Raw genomic sequence first — 20,831 nt, 5'->3', positions numbered from 1 at the left:
GCCCCGCCGCGCGCAGCCAATCCGGGCCCGCGGGGCCGGCGCGCGCCGCTGCAGCTCCCCCTGCCGGGTTCCTTCGCCTCGGCGGGGCGGGGCGGGGCCGGGCCGGCCTGATTAGCTCTGATTGGCTCGGGTTCGCTTTGCTTGGCAGCTGATTGGCCGCCGCGTCCACGTGATCCCGGCGTGCGCAGGCGCCGCCGCCGCGCGGTTGCCGGACGTGCGTGGCCGCGGTGCGCGCGCCCGGCTGTGTTTATTGTTGTGGTTCCGCGACCCTCCTGGCTCCGCCCTCTAGACCAATCAGAGCGGCGAGCTTGGTGAGTGACAGGCGGCTCTACCAATAGCCGCGCGGGCCGGGCCGCCCTCGGGCCGCCATGTTGTGCCTGTCGGGAGGGCTGGCGCCGCCGGCCCCGGCCCCGCGGGAGCGCGCCATGGAGCCGCGGGTCACCCTGCGCGTCACCTGCCGCGGCGACACCCGCACCTTCCTCGTGTCCGACCCCGCGCACACGACCTGGGCCGATGTGGAGGCCATGGTGAGCGCGGGCTGGCCGCGGGAGGCGGGGCGGGGTGAGGGGTCCGCCGCGGGGCCGCAGCCGCCGGCAGCCGGCCCGTGAGGCTTTGAGGGCCCGGCGTCTCCAGCTGCGCTTTCCGGAGCGATGCCCTCCATTTCACAGGCTGTTAGAACTGCTGGTTCCTATGGCTGCGGTCTTGGTTTTTATTTTTGCCTAAGTAGAGTAGTACACTCCTGCTGTGTGCTTAGATTGGCGTGAACGGCCTGGTTTGGAAGAACCTTCTCAAGGGCCCTTTTTTTTTGTGTGAGCAGCTGGTCTTAGCTGTGCTCTTTGTCTTTTTCCACAGGTATAGACACTTAGTTTGGTTCTGAATTCCCCTTTTAATTACATTCTCGTTCTATAATTTCCTATTCTTATTGGAGTACCTATAGTGAAGTAACACCCGTCTGTTGCTTTTCTGAAGATTCGTCTGTGCTCTTTGGGATACTGAGTCACGAATAGATTTTTGTTTGGTCCCTTGGTTTCCGGAGCTTTGTGTGAGCTAGTTCGGGTAGAGCAGGCTCTGACCGGGCCGTGCCTGCGTGGGCAGCTCCTTCCGGAGGTCTGTGTGTCCTGCTCTTGGTGTCGCTCACAGTTTGTTTGGGTGCTTGTGTTCAGGGCTGTTTGGTGACAATTCCTGTTTTAGCTTAGGGTGAAATTGTTGTAAGGATTCCCTTGGCTATGATGAAATTATTATTATTATTAATTAATTAATTCTGTAGCAACTGTGTCATAGTTGAGACGGAGACAACACAAAGCATCACACTCCATTTTCAGAAGGCTTCAAACTGTTTTTATTATAGCCTTCATGCTTTTTATACATTCTTACAAAGCTCATAAGTTTACACTTTACTCATTTGTCACAAAGTGCTCATTGGAACAGGCAGCTGCAGGTTTTTCTCATTTATCCTTCTTTCTTTCTTGGTTTCTGTGTCAGTGACCTTGGTAGGAAATTCTTTCAGGGGTAAACATGGATCCTCTTCTCAACCTTCTCTCTGGCTCACAGAAGCTGCTGTAAAACCTCTTCCACACAACTGTTCTGGCTTTCTTAGCTTGCTTTCAGAGATACATCTGAAGAGATCTTGTTGCTGTCTTATTTTCTGTCTGTCATCTCTTTTTCTGGCCAGTATATTCCAGTACGTGTTCAGGAGGGTTTTGTTTTATGACTTGCTCAGTTGAACTGCATCACCTTCCCTTGCTGTGTTTCAGTCCTCTGAAAGAGGCCCTGGTTCAGTCTTCAAATCCTCAGTGCAAGCAGAGCTGCAGGAATGTCTGAGCTGCTCAGAGCCCTGCTTGCATCAAAGCTGGGAGCAGATTACTGTGTAAGCACTGTGCTGCCCTTAATCTCAGCTCTCCGAGAGCCAGGGTGTGTTTGTTCAAGGTGTGGTGTTCCATTACAGTGTTTCCCTGAGGTAGAGCCAAGCTTGTCTCTGTTGGGGAGTTACTGTTTCAAGGCAGTTAAACTCGTGTCTTTGTTATATTTTGATCTTCTATTCGATGTGTTTGATGTGTAGAAGGGATGAGGTGAGCTCTTGTTCTGCCCTGAGTTCAGGGGAACAATCTGTGGTTCCAGACCATGTAAGTACAGAGCACAGCTTCTTCCTGACAGAGCAAGCTGGTTCTGTCACTGCACTCACAGAATCTGGGATGTGCTGCTGGAAGAGCCTGCCTGGAGCAGGTTCAGTGCAGAATGTGTCCCTGTGCTCCATGTGTCCCTGTGCTCTGTGGGGCTGTGTCCCTATGTCCCATGGGGCTGTGTCCCTGTGCTCCGTGGGGCTGTGTCCCTGTGCTCTGTGTCCCTGTGTCCCTGTGCTCTGTGGGGCTGTGTCCATGTGTCCCTGTGCTCCTGTGGGGCTGTGTCCCTGTGCTCCTGTGGGGCTGTGTCCATGTGTCCCTGTGCTCTGTGTCCCTGTGCTCCCGTGGGGCTGTGTCCATGTGTCCCTGTGCTCCATGAGGCTGTGTCCATGTGTCCCTGTGCTCCCGTGGGGCTGTGTCCCTGTGCTCCATGAGGCTGTGTCCATGTGTCCCTGTGCTCCCGTGGGGCTGTGTCCCTGTGCTCCTGTGGGGCTGTGTCCATGTGTCCCTGTGCTCCCGTGGGGCTGTGTCCCTGTGCTCCTGTGGGGCTGTGTCCATGTGTCCCTGTGCTCCTGTGGGGCTGTGTCCATGTGTCCCTGTGCTCCATGAGGCTGTGACTCCCCAGGCAGCCCCTCTTGCCTGAGGCTGCTGCTGCTGTTCTGTTAGGTCTGGCCTAGCAGGACATGTGTCAGTTGTTTCAGAGAGTTTCTGTTGGGAAAAATACAGCTTTTGTAGGAGCCTGGTACAGAAATGAACTGTTGTTCCTATTCCCATATCTTTGCCTGAGAGCCCTTTAATTTAAAAATTATAATAATTCAGAAGGAGGGGGGTTACATTTTCCATTTCAGGGGAGGCGCCTGCCTTCCTTAGCAAACACCTGTCTGTTCAAACCAAGACAGAAAAATACAGTTTTTGTAGGAACCTGGTACAAAAACATCCAGGAGCCTCAAAGGCTCAGCATATGGAAACAACTGCTTTCATTTTCTGGTTCATTTGGTGCTGCTCATTCTGCCTTGTTAATGTAAAATGCAAAATAACTGCTCAGCTTTATTCTCTGAATTTTGATAGGCTGAGAAAAGGCTGATCACCTTTGTGAGCTGTCTCCCAGTGCTTTCTAATGTAGAAGATAGAGTTTAGGGATTGTTTGCCTTTGTCTTCCTATTTTGCTGTGTTTACCATGACAGAGTTTGTTAATCCTGAGCTTGTCCTCTCAGAATGGGGAGGTTATTATTATTTATTTTGGAGTAAACATTAACCAGGCTAGGTGCAAGAGGAAAAAGACGTGTTTATTCTTTTCATTAGGGAAAGTTAGTAAAGCTTGGAGGGAAGGCACTGGGAAGAGTTCAGCTCCAGAGGAATGGATTTGGTAAAACAGTGTTTGCTTCAACTGAGAAACTGAAGGGAGGGATAGAGGGTTTTAATGCTATTCCCAATTAATAATCATTATTATCTGAGGTCCTGCCTCACTATGGTTTTGTGTTCTTTTTTTCCATTACAGGTTAGAGTTTCATTTGGCCTGGACAACATTCAGATCAAGTACATTGATGAGGATAATGATGAGGTAAAATACCTGCCTCCCCACCCTCCCAATAAGTCAGCTGAAAAATGGCTGCTGGCAGAAATGACTTTCTGCCTCCTGATGATTGGTAGTGGGACCTTCAGGAAAGCCCCTTTTGCAGATTGGGGTGGGGGAATGTTTGCCCTTTTAATAAGAAAATAGCTGATAGTCTTGTGGTTATAATGCAGCATACCTATTTTAAAATACTTTTTTTTAGAACCTACTGCCCTTCTTTTTCCCACCCTGTTGAAACAGCCAGTGGTTCTCTGTACTCTGGGGGAGGAGTGTTTCCATTGAGGAACTGTTTTATTTTATAACTTTTTTTTATTTTTCAATTTTTTTACGAGGTAGTTGTAACTATTTGTGTTTTCAGCTGTGGTAAAGCCCTGTCTCTTCACTCTAGACTCCTTCCTCTGGAAAATGTAGGTCCCCTGTCATTAGCAAAGGTTTGCTTCAGTGATCTGCTGTGCTCAAATCCTCTGCATGCTTTAGGCAATTGCTGTAATCTCCAAGCAGATTACTGACTCAGAAAACAAATTGGTTACTTCTAGTTGTCCTTGTTGAGTAACTTCCTGCTTGGCACAGTGTCACCCTCTCATATTATTTTTGTTTATCTAGAGATTCAGAGGGGAATGCAACTCTCACACAGAATGACCTTTTGCAAACACAGTGTTCCACTGCTTGGATTATAGCTCTGCTAAATGACATGGGGGTTCTTGTTCTTACTGTTTTTCCCTAAGGGGAAATGTCAGGAAGCTTCCAACAACCTTTCAGGGCATGATTCTCCCCTTGTTTTCCAGCCTGTATGATATATAAATATATAGATGCATCTATGAAAGCTTTTTTCAGAAATACTGAGCAAACATTGTTCAGAATCCTGTGGTGCTGTGGGGATTAAATAGCTTCTTGTGTTAGTGACTTCTATGTGCAGAATTGATAAATAATTTTCTGTAGAAGAATGGGCTTATGAAACACTTAATTGGTCTTTTGAAGCACTTAACTGGGCATTTAAAGCAACTGGGGCCAAGCTCTGGAGTTGTGCAGTGAGCCCAGGGGTACAGGCAGTGGCTTTGTGAGGAGAGCAGCTCGTTCTGGCTGCCAGCAGTGCCAGAGCTGCCTCCTGTGCCAGTGCAGTAACAAACATGGGCTGCTTCAAAGCACCACAGCTTGGGGTAATGATTAAACACGGCAATAACAAACAGCTGAAGGACTGCTGCTTTAGAAACTGTGAATAAAGTAGGTTTATTCTGAAGTGTGTTAATTTTAAGAGAACTGCAAAAATGTGTCTGTGGCTCTTGCTCACTGTTACTTCTCTTTGCAGGTCTCTGTGAACAGCAAAGGTGAGCTGCTGCTTTACTGAGGTGAAATCAAGAATGAGACCCCAACTGTTGCTTGTGTTTTTTGAAGATGCAGTTAAGAATGCTTGCTTTTTGATTTTTGTATTTTATATGTGATTTGGCATCAAATTCTTCCCAAAGGAAAGAATTCTTGGTCCGTAGGATAAATTGGAAATGACTAAATTAGTGGAATGTTGTGGCTCTCAGCTGTGAAAACGTGTGCTTGTTGCTGTATATACAATTTCTTGCACTAATTTAAGAAAATTTGCAGAAGGTAGGGGAGGCCCCTCATCATGTAAGGGTTTCTAAATATTGTGTGATAAACTTACATCTGTTGTGTGAGATAGGGGCCATTCACACTTCTTTCTATTTTTCTTTAGAGGAATATGAAGAAGCTCTGAAGGTAAATGTGCTCTTTGACTTTTTTCAATATATTCATCTTTCTCCAATTAAAATTGGTGTAGCTGAAAAAAAAATGGCATTCCTTGGCCCAGGAAATCAGAATAGCTGTTTTCTAGCTTTGGACAGTAGCTTGAATGTCTTACTACTTTTTTTTTCTTCTATCCTGGTTGGTCTTTGTTTTTATAAGTTAGTTGAGTGGGCAGTTAGGATTCAGACCCTGAGCAGCAGTGGGTTGGTTAAGGGACTGACTTTCTCAAACCCTTCAACAGTAATCCCATATTTGGAAATATTGGGCTTTAGTGAAACCCTTCAAAAACCTTGCCACATAGACTCTGCTGCACAGTATATCATTAAAACTTACTAGAGTCAATCTTAGCTACTTCATAAGCAGTTAGACAAAATAAGAATTGCATTCCTTTACGTTTCAGTTTTACATCATTAAGTCTTTCACAACGTTTTACTCATGGTTTGAATTTGAAATCTGATAATTTCCAAATAAATTCCTGGACAGAATCTATTGTTTATTGGCTCCTATGAACACTTTATTGTAGGCTGAAAAATTCCAGTAGGATATTTGCATGATTATCCTTTATCCTTTGGCTTTTAATAAACTTTTGTAAAAAGTATATTAATAACCTTTCAGAAGTAGAATATCAGCTGACTCTACCTTGGCATCTCTCTCAGTTTTTCTTTTAGTGTCTGTTAGTCTTTCCCCACCCTTTTGCCAAATCTCCAATGCAGTATAATGCTGTATTTTTACAGATTCTGTATGCTGATTGTGAGTGGAAAACATGGTGTATGTGTGTTCTGTTTCTTTAGATTGCAGTTAAACAAGGGAATCAGCTTCAGATGAATGCCTATGAAAAGAACTCTTCTCGTGCTTTGCAACTACATGAAAAAAATGTGACAGAAAAGCTGGTGCTTCTTCAAGATGAGAAGAAGCCACTTCTGCATCATTCCATGCTAGCTCAGGGATTAGAGGAAGAATTAAAAAACAACAAGGAGCTGACCATTCAGGTAAGAAGCTGAGCTGCATTCAAACAAAGAATTAATAAATGTAATTCACCTTGTAGACTGATTGTCCTCTGTAGCCATGTATAAAAACTGAGTTCAGGAGTTGCTCTGCAGTTACCTGCACCTGTTGAAGCTCACCAAATAGTTTGAATGTCTTCAAGAGAATAATTTGATGCTGTCTTTAGAAATGCCAGTGCTTTCATGTTGATCATTCTTCAGTATTCTGATGAACAGAGCAGTTCATCTCCTGAAGGCCTCATTGCCATCTGGTAACTTCTGCCTGACTTGACTTTGGTGTGTAATTACACTCAAATGGAATGAGGCAGAAATGTTTCAGGAAAATGTCAGTGGCTACTTGAGTATTTTCTATAAGACACTTAAAAGCTATTTCAGCTGTTAACTTGCTGTGTTGAGGGTTTTTTATTTAACTTTGCATACTTTTTGTTTGTTTTGTTTTGTTTTTTTCCCAGAAAAATTTAAATCAGACCAGAGCAGAAAGCACAAATGAAAATCCTCCAGAATGGTTTACTAGCTACTTGGAAACAGTAAGTGTATTGTCTTGCAAGTTTTTATATACTTAAATACTTCAGTTTCGTTGCTGTTGGAAGGGATCTTTGTGATCTCTAGACACCTGAACACTCTTGCCATCAGCACTTGTGACCAGGATCTTAATGAGAACTACATGTCTGACTATGTCTGCAAGGAATACCTTAAAAAACCCCAAAAGCGTAAACTTGATCCATACCACTTGTGAAAAGTGGAATGTTTAGTTTATGCATTTGATTTAGTTTGAGTGTAGTTTTAAGTAGCTCCCATAACAGAATCCTTGTGGCACTGCAGACAGCCATAGGAATTCCAGACCTCTCATTGTGGGAGACGTGGACAGTGTTGCTCTTGTAGGCTCTTGATTGCCCAGATTCAGCAGGGCAGTACTTCTGGTTCCTGTGACTGAAAGCAGAGCATTTGGTGACCTTCCTTTTCTTGACTGTTCACTTTGAGAAAACACTTCAGGAAGCTATTGACAATAAGCTACAGTTAAGATATAGGTGTTAAATTGTTTTGAACAGCTAATAAACATCACTGAAAAGCAGTTTGATATCACTGCAAAGAATTCATCAGCTAGCAAATTGTTGAAGTTATGTGCTCTTATCTTTAAGCTTTTTTTTCTAGAGTCTCCTTTCCTTTGCCACCTATTTATACAAACTAAAAACAGGGGAAGTTTATGGTTATGTTTAAGACATCACTGATGAGCAAATCAGAACTTAACGGTAGAGATACCAGAGGAGTTGTGGTAATTGTTTTGGAGATGAGTTTCCTTCCCTTCATGTAAGGTTATGGAAGAAAAACAATATTGTAAGCACAAATATGTGATTTTTAATTTGCCTTCTTAAAAGCTCTGGATTGGTATTTTGTAAAATAGAAATCCTCTCTGAGGAATGTGGTATTTGTTTATGTATTTTATATATTATTATATGGTATAAGTTATATATCACATATATATGATAATATAATAACATGATATTATAATATTGTGTGATATATATAATATGATACTAAATAATATAATAATATTATCATATTATATATGTTATATGTATTATAATGATTTTGTACAGAGTGTGCTGGGGGTAGGGGAAATGATTCTGAAGTAGTCTGTGGCCACTGACAGATTGGGAGACTTGTGACAGTGAAACTCAACATTTCAAACTTAAGAGGTGGGTCTCATTCACGACTGCTTTAATTTCTTTCCAGTTCAGGGAACAAGTAGTTAAGGAGACTGTGGAGAGGCTGGAGCAGAAGCTGTATGAGAAGCTTGTTAATTGCAGTCAGCCTGCAGATTTTTGTGAGAGCTCATTTCCAGCAGCACCTGCACCTTCGGAGAGCCCCTTGGGGAGCGGCAGCCAGTGTGACTGGCTCATGTCCTGCTGCAGCTGCCAGGCGCGCATCGTCGGGGTGCGCTACCAGTGCAGGTACCGTGAGCTGGGAGGGAACCTGCCTGGCACAGCCTGGGAGGGACAGAGAGAGGAACTCTCTTGGGGTTAGATACTGCTGGGGTCCCAGTCTGCAGCCTGCTGGATGTTTCAGAGCTGGGAGGGAGGGAACCCACCAGGCACAGCCTGGGAGGGACAGAGAGAGGAACTCTCTTGGGGTTAGATACTGCTGGGGTCCCAGTCTGCAGCCTGCTGGATGTTTCAGAGCTGGGAGGGAGGGAACCCACCAGGCACAGCCTGGAAGAGACAGAGAGAGGAACTCTCTTGGGGTTAGATACTGCTGGGGTCCCAGTCTGCAGCCTGCTGGATGTTTCAGAGCTGGGAGGGAGGGAACCCACCAGGCACAGCCTGGAAGAGACAGAGAGAGGAACTGTCTTGGGGTTAGATACTTCTAGGTTCCTAATCTGCAGCCTGCTGGACATTTCAGTGCTGGGAGCTGGGAGGGTGAGGAAACTGCCTGGCACAGCCTGTGAATGAGTGAGAAAGAAACTGTCTTGGGGTTAGATACTTCTAGGTTCCCAGTCTGCAGCCTGCTGGACATTTCAGAATGTCTACTAGGTGTCACACCAGCAGCTGATGTTCTCTCCTGTGGTCACTAGACTTTATCTGCATAAAAGCAAGATTAATACTATTTTGAGAAAAGGTGGTTGTTAAAGTGAGAGAACTTTGTAACACTGTATTCTCAATGAACACAGTTCAGAGAACTTCATAGCTGTGTTCTCAATGACTCTCTACCTTATCTGTGTTGGACATGCAGTAATTGTAACAGAAAAGGTTTTGTTTGGTAAACTAAACAAAAAAGCAAGACTTAGAACCACTAGTCTGTAGTAGTTGTTTGGTTCTGAGTCAGTGAGACTAAGGCAGGCCATACTTTTTCTTAGTGATTTCACTCTTGTCTGTCTAATAATATGAAATATATTTTGATGAATGTCTTAAACAAGGTGTTAAAAGTGAGAGTTTTATTTGAATGAGGCAACTGCTGTAAAAATCAGCATTTTGGGACTAGGCAGAAGCAGTGGATGAAATGCCAACAGGAGTTTTTGTTTGGGTTTTTTTTTCTTTGCTGGCAGGAGATGACAGTCTGCTTTTTATCAGCCCTGTTCCTGGAGGAGCAATCTGCTTGGCATCCCTCAATGCTTGTTGACTTAGCCTCTGTATTTTCATAAGTATGGTGCTGTTTCTGGCACTGGATTTTGATAAAATGTTCTGCCCTTTGTAGCGCAAATTTTAATCACTTGTGCTAAAGGAAGCATCAGATTTTTTCAGTGTGTGTTCAAAGAAGTGGGAACTGTGTTGCAGTTTTGCCAAGAAGAGAGATAATCGTGTAGGTATTCCACATGGCTCCAAATACTGATCTATGAGTGAGACATCCAGCTGCTGTCACTTGGGAACTGCTTACAGTGAAAGTTGTTTCTCTGCAGAAATTCTTTGCCTCTTGATAACTTTGTCTTTTCTGCTTTGCAGCCTTTGTCCAGCCTACAATATCTGTGAAGAGTGTGAGGCAGGAACGTATGCACATGATCCAAACCACGTGCTGTTAAAGCTGCGCAGACCCATCCCCTGTGTCGCTGACAATTACAGCCTGGCAGAGCTCTCCCCACGCCTGCCTGCCACTCTGGAGCAAGTCAGGTAAATGCTGGCACCTGGCAGTGCCTGGCAAGCTTGTTCTGATTGCAAGGAAAAACCTGTGTTGGAGTGGAGGTTCAGCTTTTATTTTAGAGATAACAAGAAATGGGAATGGTGCTCAAATTTCGTTGTGAGTAGCTAAAAATAGCCATGTACTTGTAAAGGGCCTAAGTCATAAATCTTACAGTGTCTTTAACAACAAAGTAGAAAAGACAGACTTTTGTGTCATAGATGGGTGGTAAACTTTGAGATCTTGCTTTTTCTTTGAGCATCTTGTGTCTGCCTTTTTTTTGTTCTTTCAGAAACAATTCAAAATAGTTCCATAAGGAACTGTGAGGATGTTCTTTTAAAAAATCATTTGGTATCCAGTCTAGAAGCATGGGATGTTTCCTGAAGGGTTCCCTTGAGACGAAGACTGTGGTGGGTCAAGATAAATTGTGATCAGTTTAATGTAATAAGGTGTGTTAATTGCTTTGCAGGCTCCAGAAGCAGATGGACAAAAGATTTCTGAAGGCAGAGAAGCAAAGATTGCGAGCAGAAAAGAAACAGCGAAAAGCAGAGGTCCGAGAGCTCAAAAAGCAGCTAAAATTGCACAGGAAAATTCATCTGTGGAACTCTATCCATGTATTGGAAACAAATGGCTCACCTCCTCTGAAATCTGAGAGTGTCCAGCCTAATACCTTCCTGTAAGGCTTGTTGTTAACTGAGCATCTGGTAGTTGTGCTGTCTGGCCTTTTGTTATGAGACCAAGTTGAAGTAACAGGAGGAAGGTTATGGGATTGCTCATTTGAAGGGTGATTTGTCATTTGACTGTGGGAGAATTTTGTCCAAATGCCATTTGCAACGTAGAGTATTTTTGCTTGAGAGGGGAGTAGGAGAAAGGAAAAAATAAAGTGGTTGATGGTTATTACCAGAAACGTAGTGGTTTATGCAGATTTAGGAGGAAGGGGAGTGCCTGGGATTATGCATACACATGCATGCTCATACAGAGTAAATTAACATTTACTGCCAGTTTTAAAAACGTCTGTATCTTCCTGCTTTATTAAGTGTGTCTGCATAAAGTCAAGTACATTCTGTATATTTATATTCACTGCTATTTATTTTTTTTAATGTGCTCTTAAGCTGAGGTTCATCAGACAGCAGCCTCTGTAGGCAACTGCTCTGCATTTCCCACTCCCTTTGAGTTTATGAATGTGCAGTGTAAAACTTGGATAGTTTGTTTCTTTAATTCACCCCTTCCATTTAGGGCATTTAAAAGCCAAATTGTCATCAATCAGCAGCTGAACTTCAGTTTTGGTGTATTTTTTGTTTCCTCTCTCCAATCCCAGGAGTCCTAATCAACCCTTCCAAGCAATTGTCCCAACACTAAGTGCAGTATTTGTGGATGAGAATTTGCCTGATGGTACTCACTTGAAACCAGGAACAAAGTTTATCAAACACTGGCGAATGAAAAATACTGGCAATGTGGAATGGAGCTCAGACACCAAGGTATCTTGCCTTTGCTCTTCTACACACTAAAATCATTCTGGGAGATGACATTTTAAAGTGAATTCTCTGTTAGGACCTGTTTAAGATTTCCTTTGGCCTGTTCATTCACAGCTGGGAATTCTGAAGCAATAAGCTGTGTAGGTACTCTTTACAAAAGTGTAGGCTATAGGAAGGAAGGGATTCAGAGCACCATCACTGAATGTGTTTCCCATTAATAGCATGTATGCCCCCATGTTATAATGATGCAGTTTGACCCTGTTTACAATTGTCTGTTGCTTTTCTGACCTCCAAACTTGACCCTGTTTACAATTGTCTTGCTTTTCTGACCTCCAAACCCCTTTGTTCTGAGAGTGGCTGCCTGTGTGTTGATAGCTGGGGGTATCTTTGTCTTGATAGTGATTAATGTGGGGATGTGTACTAGCAGCCTGTGTTCTCCATGCCTGGCACCTACAAGGTCTTTCAGCAGAGGAACTCTGCTTCCTTCTGCCCACACTTTGCACAGAAGCTTGAGGAGTTAACTTTTGGCTTTTTCTGTTGTATATTTCAGTTGAAACTCATGTGGGGTAATCTGACCTTGGCATCTGCTGAGAAAAAAGATGTGATAGTGCCATCCCTTCCATCTGGACAAGTAGGGACTGTTTCAGTTGAGTTTGTAGCTCCCAACATAGAAGGAACTTACACTTCTCACTGGAGACTGTCACACCGAGGGGAGCAGTTTGGGCCAAGGATCTGGTGCAGTATTGTTGTGGATCCCTCTCCAGCTGCTGACTACGTGGAAAGTGATTGGAAGGATTCTGACTCCTGTCAGAAGAGTAAAGCTTCCAGAAGCAAACAGGCAAGTCACTCACCTGGTATTTGGGGCAGCTCACAATTGCCTAGGAGAAGGAGCATTGTGTATTATTTGGCATAATATTCCTAACTGACTATTCAAGGGGATTCTTTTAGCTGTTTGCTTTTAAATTTTATTTTTAATAGGAAAGAAATACAACATAGATTGCATTTATAAGTTCTACAGTAGTTGTTCTTTTTGACAGGCAGGACGTTAGCTATCAGTCTGTCGCAGCTGTTTGTCTACTTTGATTGAACTGAAACACTGCAGCATTTCTCTTTGTTAGGTCTTGTCCTTTTGCCTCTGTAATGAGTTGATTTAAATTTCTTTCAAATTACTTGTGTGTTTACACAAAACTCAGGCTTTAGATTTCATGTGATATTTTATTTACTGTGGCTAAGGGGCTTCTGTTTTTTGTTTTGTTTTGTTTTTGCAGGATGCTTCCTTAGAGACAGAAACAGGTGCTCGACTGATAGGTGAAATTGCAGAGCAGGCTGAAATATCTCTGCCAGCTGTTCCTTTAAAGATCAAAAATCTGCCAAGTGAGAGAGAATTTTATATCCCATCTGTTGATCTCCTCACTGCACAGGTAATCTGCTAAAATTCAGGTACATATGAAGCAAAACACCTTGGGTTTGATGTCTAGGTAGGTTGACATCTGTAAAAATACATCTTCTGAGCTCTAAAAATGGCCTCTCTGTTTTCAGAAAGAGTATGTTGCATTTTATATAGCAGAGCTGGTTTCTCAAACTGGAATTAGGCACTGTCATTATGTGGAAGGTTTGTGTAGGACAGGTGAAGATTCTCAAGAAGGAGTCAGCACTGATTATTTCTCTGGCCCTAACAAGGGAGTTCTTAGCTTTGCCCCTTCCTGCCATAATTTGTGCTCTTTGTTAGAGATGTAAATATATGTTGTGGCAAAACTGGCCCCTGAGATTGTGTTGAGGAACAAAGTGTTATTTGTACATCAGTGGGATCAGTGCTGCCAAGTACAGATGTGATTCAGTGTCAGAGTTTGCTCATGGAAACTGTGTGTGTTTTTCCTGTAGGATTTGCTGTCCTTTGAGCTCTTGGACATTAATATTGTGCAGGAATTGGAGCGAGTGCCACACAATACTCCTGTTGGTAAGGCTCCTGTGTTCTGACAGCTATCCTTTAGAGTTTGGCTTCTTTTCACCTTCATATCCCAAGAACATAACATTCCAGATGTTGAGGAATGCTGCCATTTTCTTTGCACAGCCAGTGGCAGAGTAATGCAAAGCTAGTTGTTTGTTCCACCAGATTATCTTTCAAAATAAGCTTCTTCAGTCTTGAAAGAATATCCCTTAAAAATAATAACTTTTAAAAATGTTACCTCATGGAGGCTCCTTCTCCTTTAGTGCCAATTATCTTTGCTCCCTGTGTTTTCCAGACATGACTCCATGCATGTCCCCTTTGCCACGTGACAGCCCCTTGCTGGAGAAACCTGGCTTAGGTCAGATAGAGGAGGAGAACGAGGGCAGTGGATTTAAACTAGTGCCTGGTAAGCAGTAGTCCTGAGGAGCTTGGGGGTGAAGGGAGGATAATGTCACTTCTCTCTAGTCAGCATCCTGATGTCTAAAAGGAATTCTAACTGCTGTCTTCCCCTTCTTTGGAAAAAAAAAAAATACAGGTTGTTTGACTCATAAACCTGGAGTCTGACACTACATTAGTGATTGTAGAGGTTGGAGCATAATATATATAGATTGGAAATAGAAATCATAGAATCACAGAGTGGTTTGGGTTGGAAGGGACCTTAAAGATTTTTCAGTTCCACACCCCTGTCATGGGCAGGGACATGCCCTTTCCGTATCCCAGGCACTTCCAAACCCTGTCCAGGCTGGCCTTGGACACTTCCAGGGATGCAGGGACAGCCACAGCTTCTCTGGGCACCCTGTGCCAGGGCCTGCCCACCCTCAAAAGGAAGAATTTCTGCCTAATATCTAATGTAATATCTAATGTAAATCCTCCATGTTAAAGTCATTCCCTGCTGTCCTATTACTGCATGCCCTTGTATAAAATCCTTTGAAATGCTTCTTTTGATTTGTCTGACCACTAGAATTGTTGGGAGAATTAACAATCTATCCTTTACAGACTAGGTTATACTCCAAATACTCCAGGTGTGCTCCCCATACTTCTCAATCACTTTTGTGTTCAACTTGAGCTGAATTCAAAACTCCTTCAATTTTTAGAAAGAACTAACACACAACATCAATATTAGCTGTGGCTAGTCTAAAAAATTTCTTCTTATGATTGCATTTTTTTGTTGTGGTAGTAAAATCTGTTGTGTTTCCCTTTCCAAGGAATGGCAGAAGCCTGCCTTTCTGTGGACTCTTCTGTGGTGAAGGTGAAAGCTGAGCATGCATTGAACCAGGAGGAAGGGGAAGAAGATATGAGTGGGACTCAGTTTGTCTGTGAGACTGTAATTCGATCTCTCACCCTGGATGCTGCACCTGACCACAAGCCCCCACAAAAGAACCCCAAAATCCTCCAGAGTAAGTACTGTCATTAGCTGCCCTCTCTGGTTTGACTTGTTTGCAGTCAGACACGAGACACAAATTGCTCAGCTCAGGTCGTTGATAACCATTTAATTGTTTTTCCTGATTGGTTTTATTAGACTCTTTACACACACTGCAAGACACCTTCAGCTGCAGTACAATAACTGAAGAATCTCCTATGGTAAATAGTAATTCCACTTCCAAAAAGGAGGCAAAGATTCATCAATCAAAACCAGTGACAGAAAATTCATGTGGTGAGTAAAATGGGCTTGAATGTAAGATAAAGCTGTAAAAAAATCATGTGTGAGAAGATCTGACATTGTTCCAGGAAATTGGTCATCATTAGGTGAGGAGAATTGTTAGATTGTCCCAGTTGTGAGAATTATTACATCAGAAAACTGGTGTCAGTACTTTAACAAGCAGCTCGTTTAACAGCTGCTTTTTAGAGAAGTGAAATTGAGACCAAAAGGTTCCAGTTGCATATTCAAATAAGTGCTCATACGTTATATGTGACTCCATCCTTTGTACACATAGCTTGCAATGTTTCTGACCTGTTTCTCATGTATGTCATTTAAGAGCTGAAAACTACAGTTCTTTATATAGCTCTTAATCCAGTTTTTACTACGAGCATTAATACCAGCAGCATATCTACAAAGGCTTAACATTAAGATCTGTTACTCCTTCACACTGCACCCTCCCCACAACAGGGAAAGTGGCACCATAAGTGGCAGCAGTTAAGGTTTACAGTTGTTTCTAATACTTGTCTCTCACAGCTGGGACAATTCTGTCTCTGCTGTTCTCCATACAAATGGACAGTGGTTAACACTTCACTTTTTTTCCTCCTAGGGGACCTTCCACTCTCTGATGAGAGCACAAGCCCCTGTAGTGGTGCTGGCAATGGTGATGGAGAGGAAGATGATAAAGATGATGTTCAGAGTCAGTGCTCCTCTGCTTCCTCAGAGGACTATATCATTATCCTCCCCGAGTGCTTCGACACCAGTCGGCCCTTGGGTGACTCCATGTATAGTTCAGCTCTTTCTCAGCCTGGTTTAGAAAAGGCAGGAGAACCTGAAACAGGAGCAGAGAACCCAGAAGGGGGAAGCCAGCCACAGATCCAGAGGGACACTGATACCCTGACAACTTCCCAAGCACTGGCTGCAGTGCCCTTGACCCCAGCGCCTGTGGACAGCCCACCCCAGGCACAAAGGTATGATCTGGGGACAGGAACACGATGGTGATGCTGGTGTTGCTGCAGAGTCTGCAAGGTCTAGTACTTTCCAAACTGGAGTTGTTGTAACAAAATTTTGACTGAGGTAAATGTTCTTAAATCCTGCAACTTGCTGTAGAGCCTGTACTCACTGATTTAGGTGAGTGCAAGAGAGAGAGGGAAGGGAGCATGTGAAGTTTTTTTCTGTTGGTTGTGACTTATTTATGTGTGTACATGTAGAATAAAGCAGTGATGTTTTTGCCTTATGTTCTCAGGAATCTTTCATCTCTTCAGAATTCTGTCTTCCAAGAACCAAACACACCAGCTTCAGAGCATATCTCTTCTGCTCCTCATGATCAAATACCAAGAGAAGGTATTGACAGTATTTAATGAAGGGTGCAGACTGTTGCTATCACCTACTCCTTATGCCTAGTATTGAATTTGATGTCTCCTTTCTCTTGAGGAGAACAGAAATCTACCAAGTAAAGATTTCAGTTTTTCTCTGGGTGTTGAACTGTTATCAAATGAGGAAATAATTGGCTTTGTGGATCAGTTAAGAGCATCTATTATGGGAAATGGTAAAAGGATACTCAAAAGTACTTAGAGGCATCTGGAAAATTACCTTGCTCTGGAATTGATGAGCCATGTATTTAAGCTGCTGTTACAGTCACTCAGACAGCAGTTCCTCCTGTGTTAAACACCACTGAATCAGTCATATGGTTCTGAAAATCTTCTGACTGCTTTCACTGCAGTGAGAATCCTGGATTCTCTGCATAACTAAAGTTAGAGCTCAGACACACTTTTTTTCTGTTTATTTATGTGTTGCGTTTCTCCAGCTTAATTGTCATTAATTGGGCATGTTGACATTTTGTCTTCCTCTTCCAGAACCCAGTGGTGAAGATAATCATGGGCCAGGATCTTCTGCATTTCTCACTAAGTTCTCAGAATACCCGAGGTAATGAAGCTGAAGCTCTGACTTCACTATTTTAGACTGAGAACAGCTTAATTAGACCCCTAGGAAAAAGCTCTGGCCCATAGATTTCATGTAGTCAATAATTTGGGGAGAGGCCTCCCTTCTTAAAGCAAACATGCCATGTTTTTATAAGATCTTGGTTTCCCTTGGGCACAAATCAAAAGGATGCAGAACTGGCAGGCCAAAGTTAATGAAGAGCTCAAGTTGAATGCTTCTGAAATTCTGTGGGGTTTTTTTCTGGAAAATCTTAGGATTCTTTGGATGGGGATTTTACCAGCTAGCTATAAAGTAGTCTTAAAATACTGAGACTGGAGAGGTAAGTCAAAATGTTCAGTAGAATGTTCATTAAGTATTCACAGAAAACAAATAGAAGTTACCCTACCCTGAATGGATAGTGCAGTGCACAGCTTTCATGTAGGTCTGTTCTCTTCTAGATGAGAACACTGAACTCTTTACAAAAGGTCCCTTCGTGGAAAGCATACACCCACAATTTAATAGAAGGTGTCAAGAAGAAGGAATGTGCTTCTTGCATAGCTCAGTTCCCAAACACTGCTGATTCCTGTGGATCACAGGCTGTTGTCTCCAACAGTCCTTGCCTCGACAGGCAGGACTTGCATTTCACTGGAACAAACCCTTGGCTTTGCTGACCCTAAAGCAGCACCTGGTCTCTTACAGGTACCCTCAAGGCAGCAGCATTGCAGGAGAGCTTGTGAAAGGAGCTTTGTCAGTTGCTGCTTCTGCCTACAAAGCATTATTTGCTGGGCCACCCATTATTGAACAGGTGAATGTCTTTCTGTGTGAGTTTCAGAGAATGACAATCTTAAATTTACAGGTGTGTGGGTTTTTTAAGTGTATCAATGTTCTATATTGGAGTTAATGTAAGAGTAAAATGTTGAGTTTGATGGTGTTCCTTTGAGGTATGCTGCTCTCAGCAGACTGGGAAATCCTTGCCATAGGGATAAAAACATGTCTCTGGTAGCCTCATGTAAGAGGAGTACCTCACCTTTCTAAGTGAAAGGGATTTTAAATGGGGCCAGAAAAGCCTCTGTGCCTCAGTTTGATTCTAGCATAATGCAGGGCCCCTAGTTCAAATGGCAAAAAATAAATTAGCTTTTTTAACTTCTTACCCTCTTTTGTTTGCAGCAGCCTGCAGCTCCAGAAGAGCAGACTGCCACTCTGCTGTCCAGTCTGTGTGAGATGGGATTCTGTGACAGGCAGTTAAACTTGAGGCTGCTGAAGAAGCACAACAATAACATGATTGAAGTGGTAACTGAACTGCTTCAGATCAGTAACAGAGACTGGTACAGTAGGTGCTAAACCTGCCTGGTGGAGAGAGGAATAATCTTCATTGAGTAAACTCTAATTAAAGATTGCAAGAGCAGCAGGCTGCTCCTCAGCTGCTCTCTGTTTGGAGGTTTGGACTTAAGACTTCAGCTTTTCTTTGAGCATTTGACTTCTTTTTCTTTTTACCCTCATGGAAATGTCAGACAACTCTTGTGGCATCTCTTGAAATGGATACCAGAATTTCAGTTATTGTTTAGACCTCATAGTTAAATGAGTAGTCTTTGAATCTCTAATTTCAGATGAAATCCTTTTACCAGGGAATCATGTAGAACTAAACTTTGTATCCAGATGAGAACTTCCCATTTTATTGTGTATATACTTTTTTTTTAGGCAGCTGGAAATTTTTTTGTTGGCTTAATTAGCTTTGGAATAGAAACCAGTATAAAATGCTGCTGTAAAATGTAGTCCTGCTTAATTTACAAGAGATGCCTGAAATTAGGAGTTTCTTTGTTTCTTCTGAGGATTTAGTAATTGATTTTCCAATGTGTGATAGTGAAGTGACAAATTTAAATCTTACAAATTATTCTAAGAAAAAGAAGTTGCTCATAAAAGAAAGCCATCTTGAATTTAGACTTTTGCAAAGTCTGCAAGTGTAACTGCAGTTCAGCTGATGAATACCAGTGAAGCTGTTGTTTGTTGTAGCAGAATGAAACAGGAAAATGACCACCAGCAATTGAAGCAGTAATGATAGTGCACACCAGATCTCTAACACTAGAAGTATAAACTACATAAAATATTTTGTTAAAAATGGAGTGTAAAGGTGGGAAAGGCTTTTCTAGGATTCTTTACAGGCTCTTTGTAAAAATATTAAAAATTTGACCGTTACCTTTTTTCACTGCAGTGCAAACATTTTACTCTGTTAATACCACATAAAAAAATGCAAGAATGTGTAGGAACCCAGACGTGAACTGGAGTACAAATTTTGTAATGTTTAGGAACAGAAAGAATGCTTGGAGCAGGGATCACATAACTTTACATGAGAGTTTAAAAATGCATTAACTTAAGCACTTTCAAATGTACAGTCTCCTCTGATGGTTTTAGCTGGTCCTGTGTTTCCATAGCCACGTCTGTAGAATTCATTTTTCTCGGAAGATTTTTAGATGCCCATATTTAATTTGGAAATATAAGAATTCCTGTCTAAATATGCTGAGAGATTTGATTCTGAAGAATGACAGAAATGAGCACCAGACACTGCTGTGCAGTGGGGTATCCAGCTAACTCCTCAGAGTTCAGTCCCTCAGCAGGTGACAGTGTTGGCTACGTTCCTACTTTCAAATAAACATGTTTTCCTTGCTGCAGTAAGAGACCATTGATTCTAAAATATTTTATATTACTCCTGCTTCAAACTAGTATTGTGTTTTGTCACAGTTATAGCTGAAGCAGTGTCAGTATTGTGCTGGCCAGGTTATCAGTAATTTTTTAAAAGACTTTAGTACCCATAGAGATAAAATACCATTAAAATAGTCCAAGAAAACAAATGTATCATACCACTTTCGTTTTAAACCTATTTTTATAGATTGTGGAAGATATACTCTTAAATGCTTATTTTGAAATACAGTAGAAGTTTTTTGCAGTGTTTCCCATCTCTCTGTACACCAGTACAACTGTGTGCTGTGGACCAGGTAAAGATCCTTCTGTGACTTTCCACCTTAACTTGGGTGTGTTGTTTTGAGTATCTTTTGACTAATGCCAGCTCTAGGACAAGGAGGAGGAAGGAGAGGGTGAAATGCAGAAGCTGATGACACTTTGAAGCATAGTGTGGTTTTATTTGCTCGGGTCTGTCAGGCCCAGCAGGACCCATGTTTGCCATGTGTACCTTTGTACTTGGAATGTTCATGTGTTCTATAAACGACAAAACTAAAGCATTTGAGGAGGAACACTTCATTGAGGATTGAAGTGGCAGGTGTGAGATGTCCTTCTCTTTAGGTTCCTTTTTACTAGAGTTTAGATGCTGTATGCTCAGGCTTAAGATAGATCTATTTCTGTTGGCTTTGTATATTTTGTTAATGGATGCATGATATAATTTATAATATATTCTATAGAGCACATGTGGCCTCTGTATCTTCTTTTGGGGGAGCACAGGTGCTGGGGGGTTGGGATGGTGTCACTGCAGAGCCCCACATGGCACAAAGCACCAGGACTCACTCAGAAGGCTGTTCACACTTATTTAGTGAAGCAACGCGTTTCTTTTATAGTTCTACAAGATGTTCACACTTACTTAACGAACACATGCACTGCCCCTTTGTCATAAAGAAGAAACAAAGCTTTCAAGAGGTGAAAGGAGCCACCTAAGGTCCAGATCTTTTTGCTTACACTTTTTTTTTCCTCATGGCGATAGCCTCGGTAAATTCCTTGAGAGATATGAGGCTTTCCTTATCTTGAAGAAGCCTTCGCTGGCTCATAAGAGCAGCACAGAAATGTCTCTC

The 20,831-nt window shown here is 42.6% G+C and overlaps 1 protein-coding gene across 5 annotated transcripts; it reads left to right on the top strand.

Annotated features, from left to right (window-relative positions):
- Positions 1 to 284: 284 nt before the first annotated feature.
- On the top strand, positions 285 to 20,457 carry NBR1 (NBR1 autophagy cargo receptor). 5 transcript variants are annotated; one of them, XM_038163200.1, is made up of 21 exons: positions 285 to 527; positions 3,619 to 3,681; positions 5,000 to 5,018; positions 5,396 to 5,418; positions 6,237 to 6,434; positions 6,902 to 6,976; positions 8,184 to 8,401; positions 9,887 to 10,051; positions 10,528 to 10,734; positions 11,377 to 11,536; positions 12,084 to 12,371; positions 12,802 to 12,954; positions 13,415 to 13,490; positions 13,777 to 13,887; positions 14,687 to 14,878; positions 15,001 to 15,135; positions 15,728 to 16,088; positions 16,364 to 16,461; positions 16,974 to 17,043; positions 17,737 to 17,842; positions 18,208 to 20,457. In XM_038163200.1, the coding sequence occupies exons 1-21, from the start codon at positions 369 to 371 to the stop codon at positions 18,376 to 18,378; spliced, it is 3,048 nt and encodes a 1,015-aa protein (XP_038019128.1). In that variant the 5' UTR covers positions 285 to 368; the 3' UTR covers positions 18,379 to 20,457. The 5 variants fall into 5 exon arrangements, with proteins under 5 accessions (XP_038019128.1, XP_038019129.1, XP_038019127.1 ...); XM_038163199.1 differs by having other exon boundaries at positions 288 to 527; positions 18,205 to 20,457; XM_038163202.1 differs by lacking the exon at positions 285 to 527 and adding an exon at positions 3,416 to 3,486 and having other exon boundaries at positions 18,205 to 20,457.
- Positions 20,458 to 20,831: the final 374 nt, after the last annotated feature.

The sequence above is a fragment of the Motacilla alba genome, chromosome 27 (genome assembly GCF_015832195.1).
Source record: "Motacilla alba alba isolate MOTALB_02 chromosome 27, Motacilla_alba_V1.0_pri, whole genome shotgun sequence".
Lineage (NCBI taxonomy): Eukaryota > Metazoa > Chordata > Aves > Passeriformes > Motacillidae > Motacilla > Motacilla alba.
The sequence above is the reverse complement of the archived record's forward strand: the minus strand, read 5'-3'. Positions and strand labels throughout refer to the sequence as shown.

Coding starts and splice junctions, on each gene's coding strand:
- NBR1 (XM_038163199.1), top strand. CDS start 369: ATGTTGTGCCTGTCGGGAGGGCTGGCGCCGCCGGCCCCGGCCCCGCGG. Junction 6,977..8,183: donor TTACTAGCTACTTGGAAACA/GTAAGTGTATTG, acceptor ATTTCTTTCCAG/TTCAGGGAACAAGTAGTTAA. Junction 17,044..17,736: donor AAGTTCTCAGAATACCCGAG/GTAATGAAGCTG, acceptor GGTCTCTTACAG/GTACCCTCAAGGCAGCAGCA.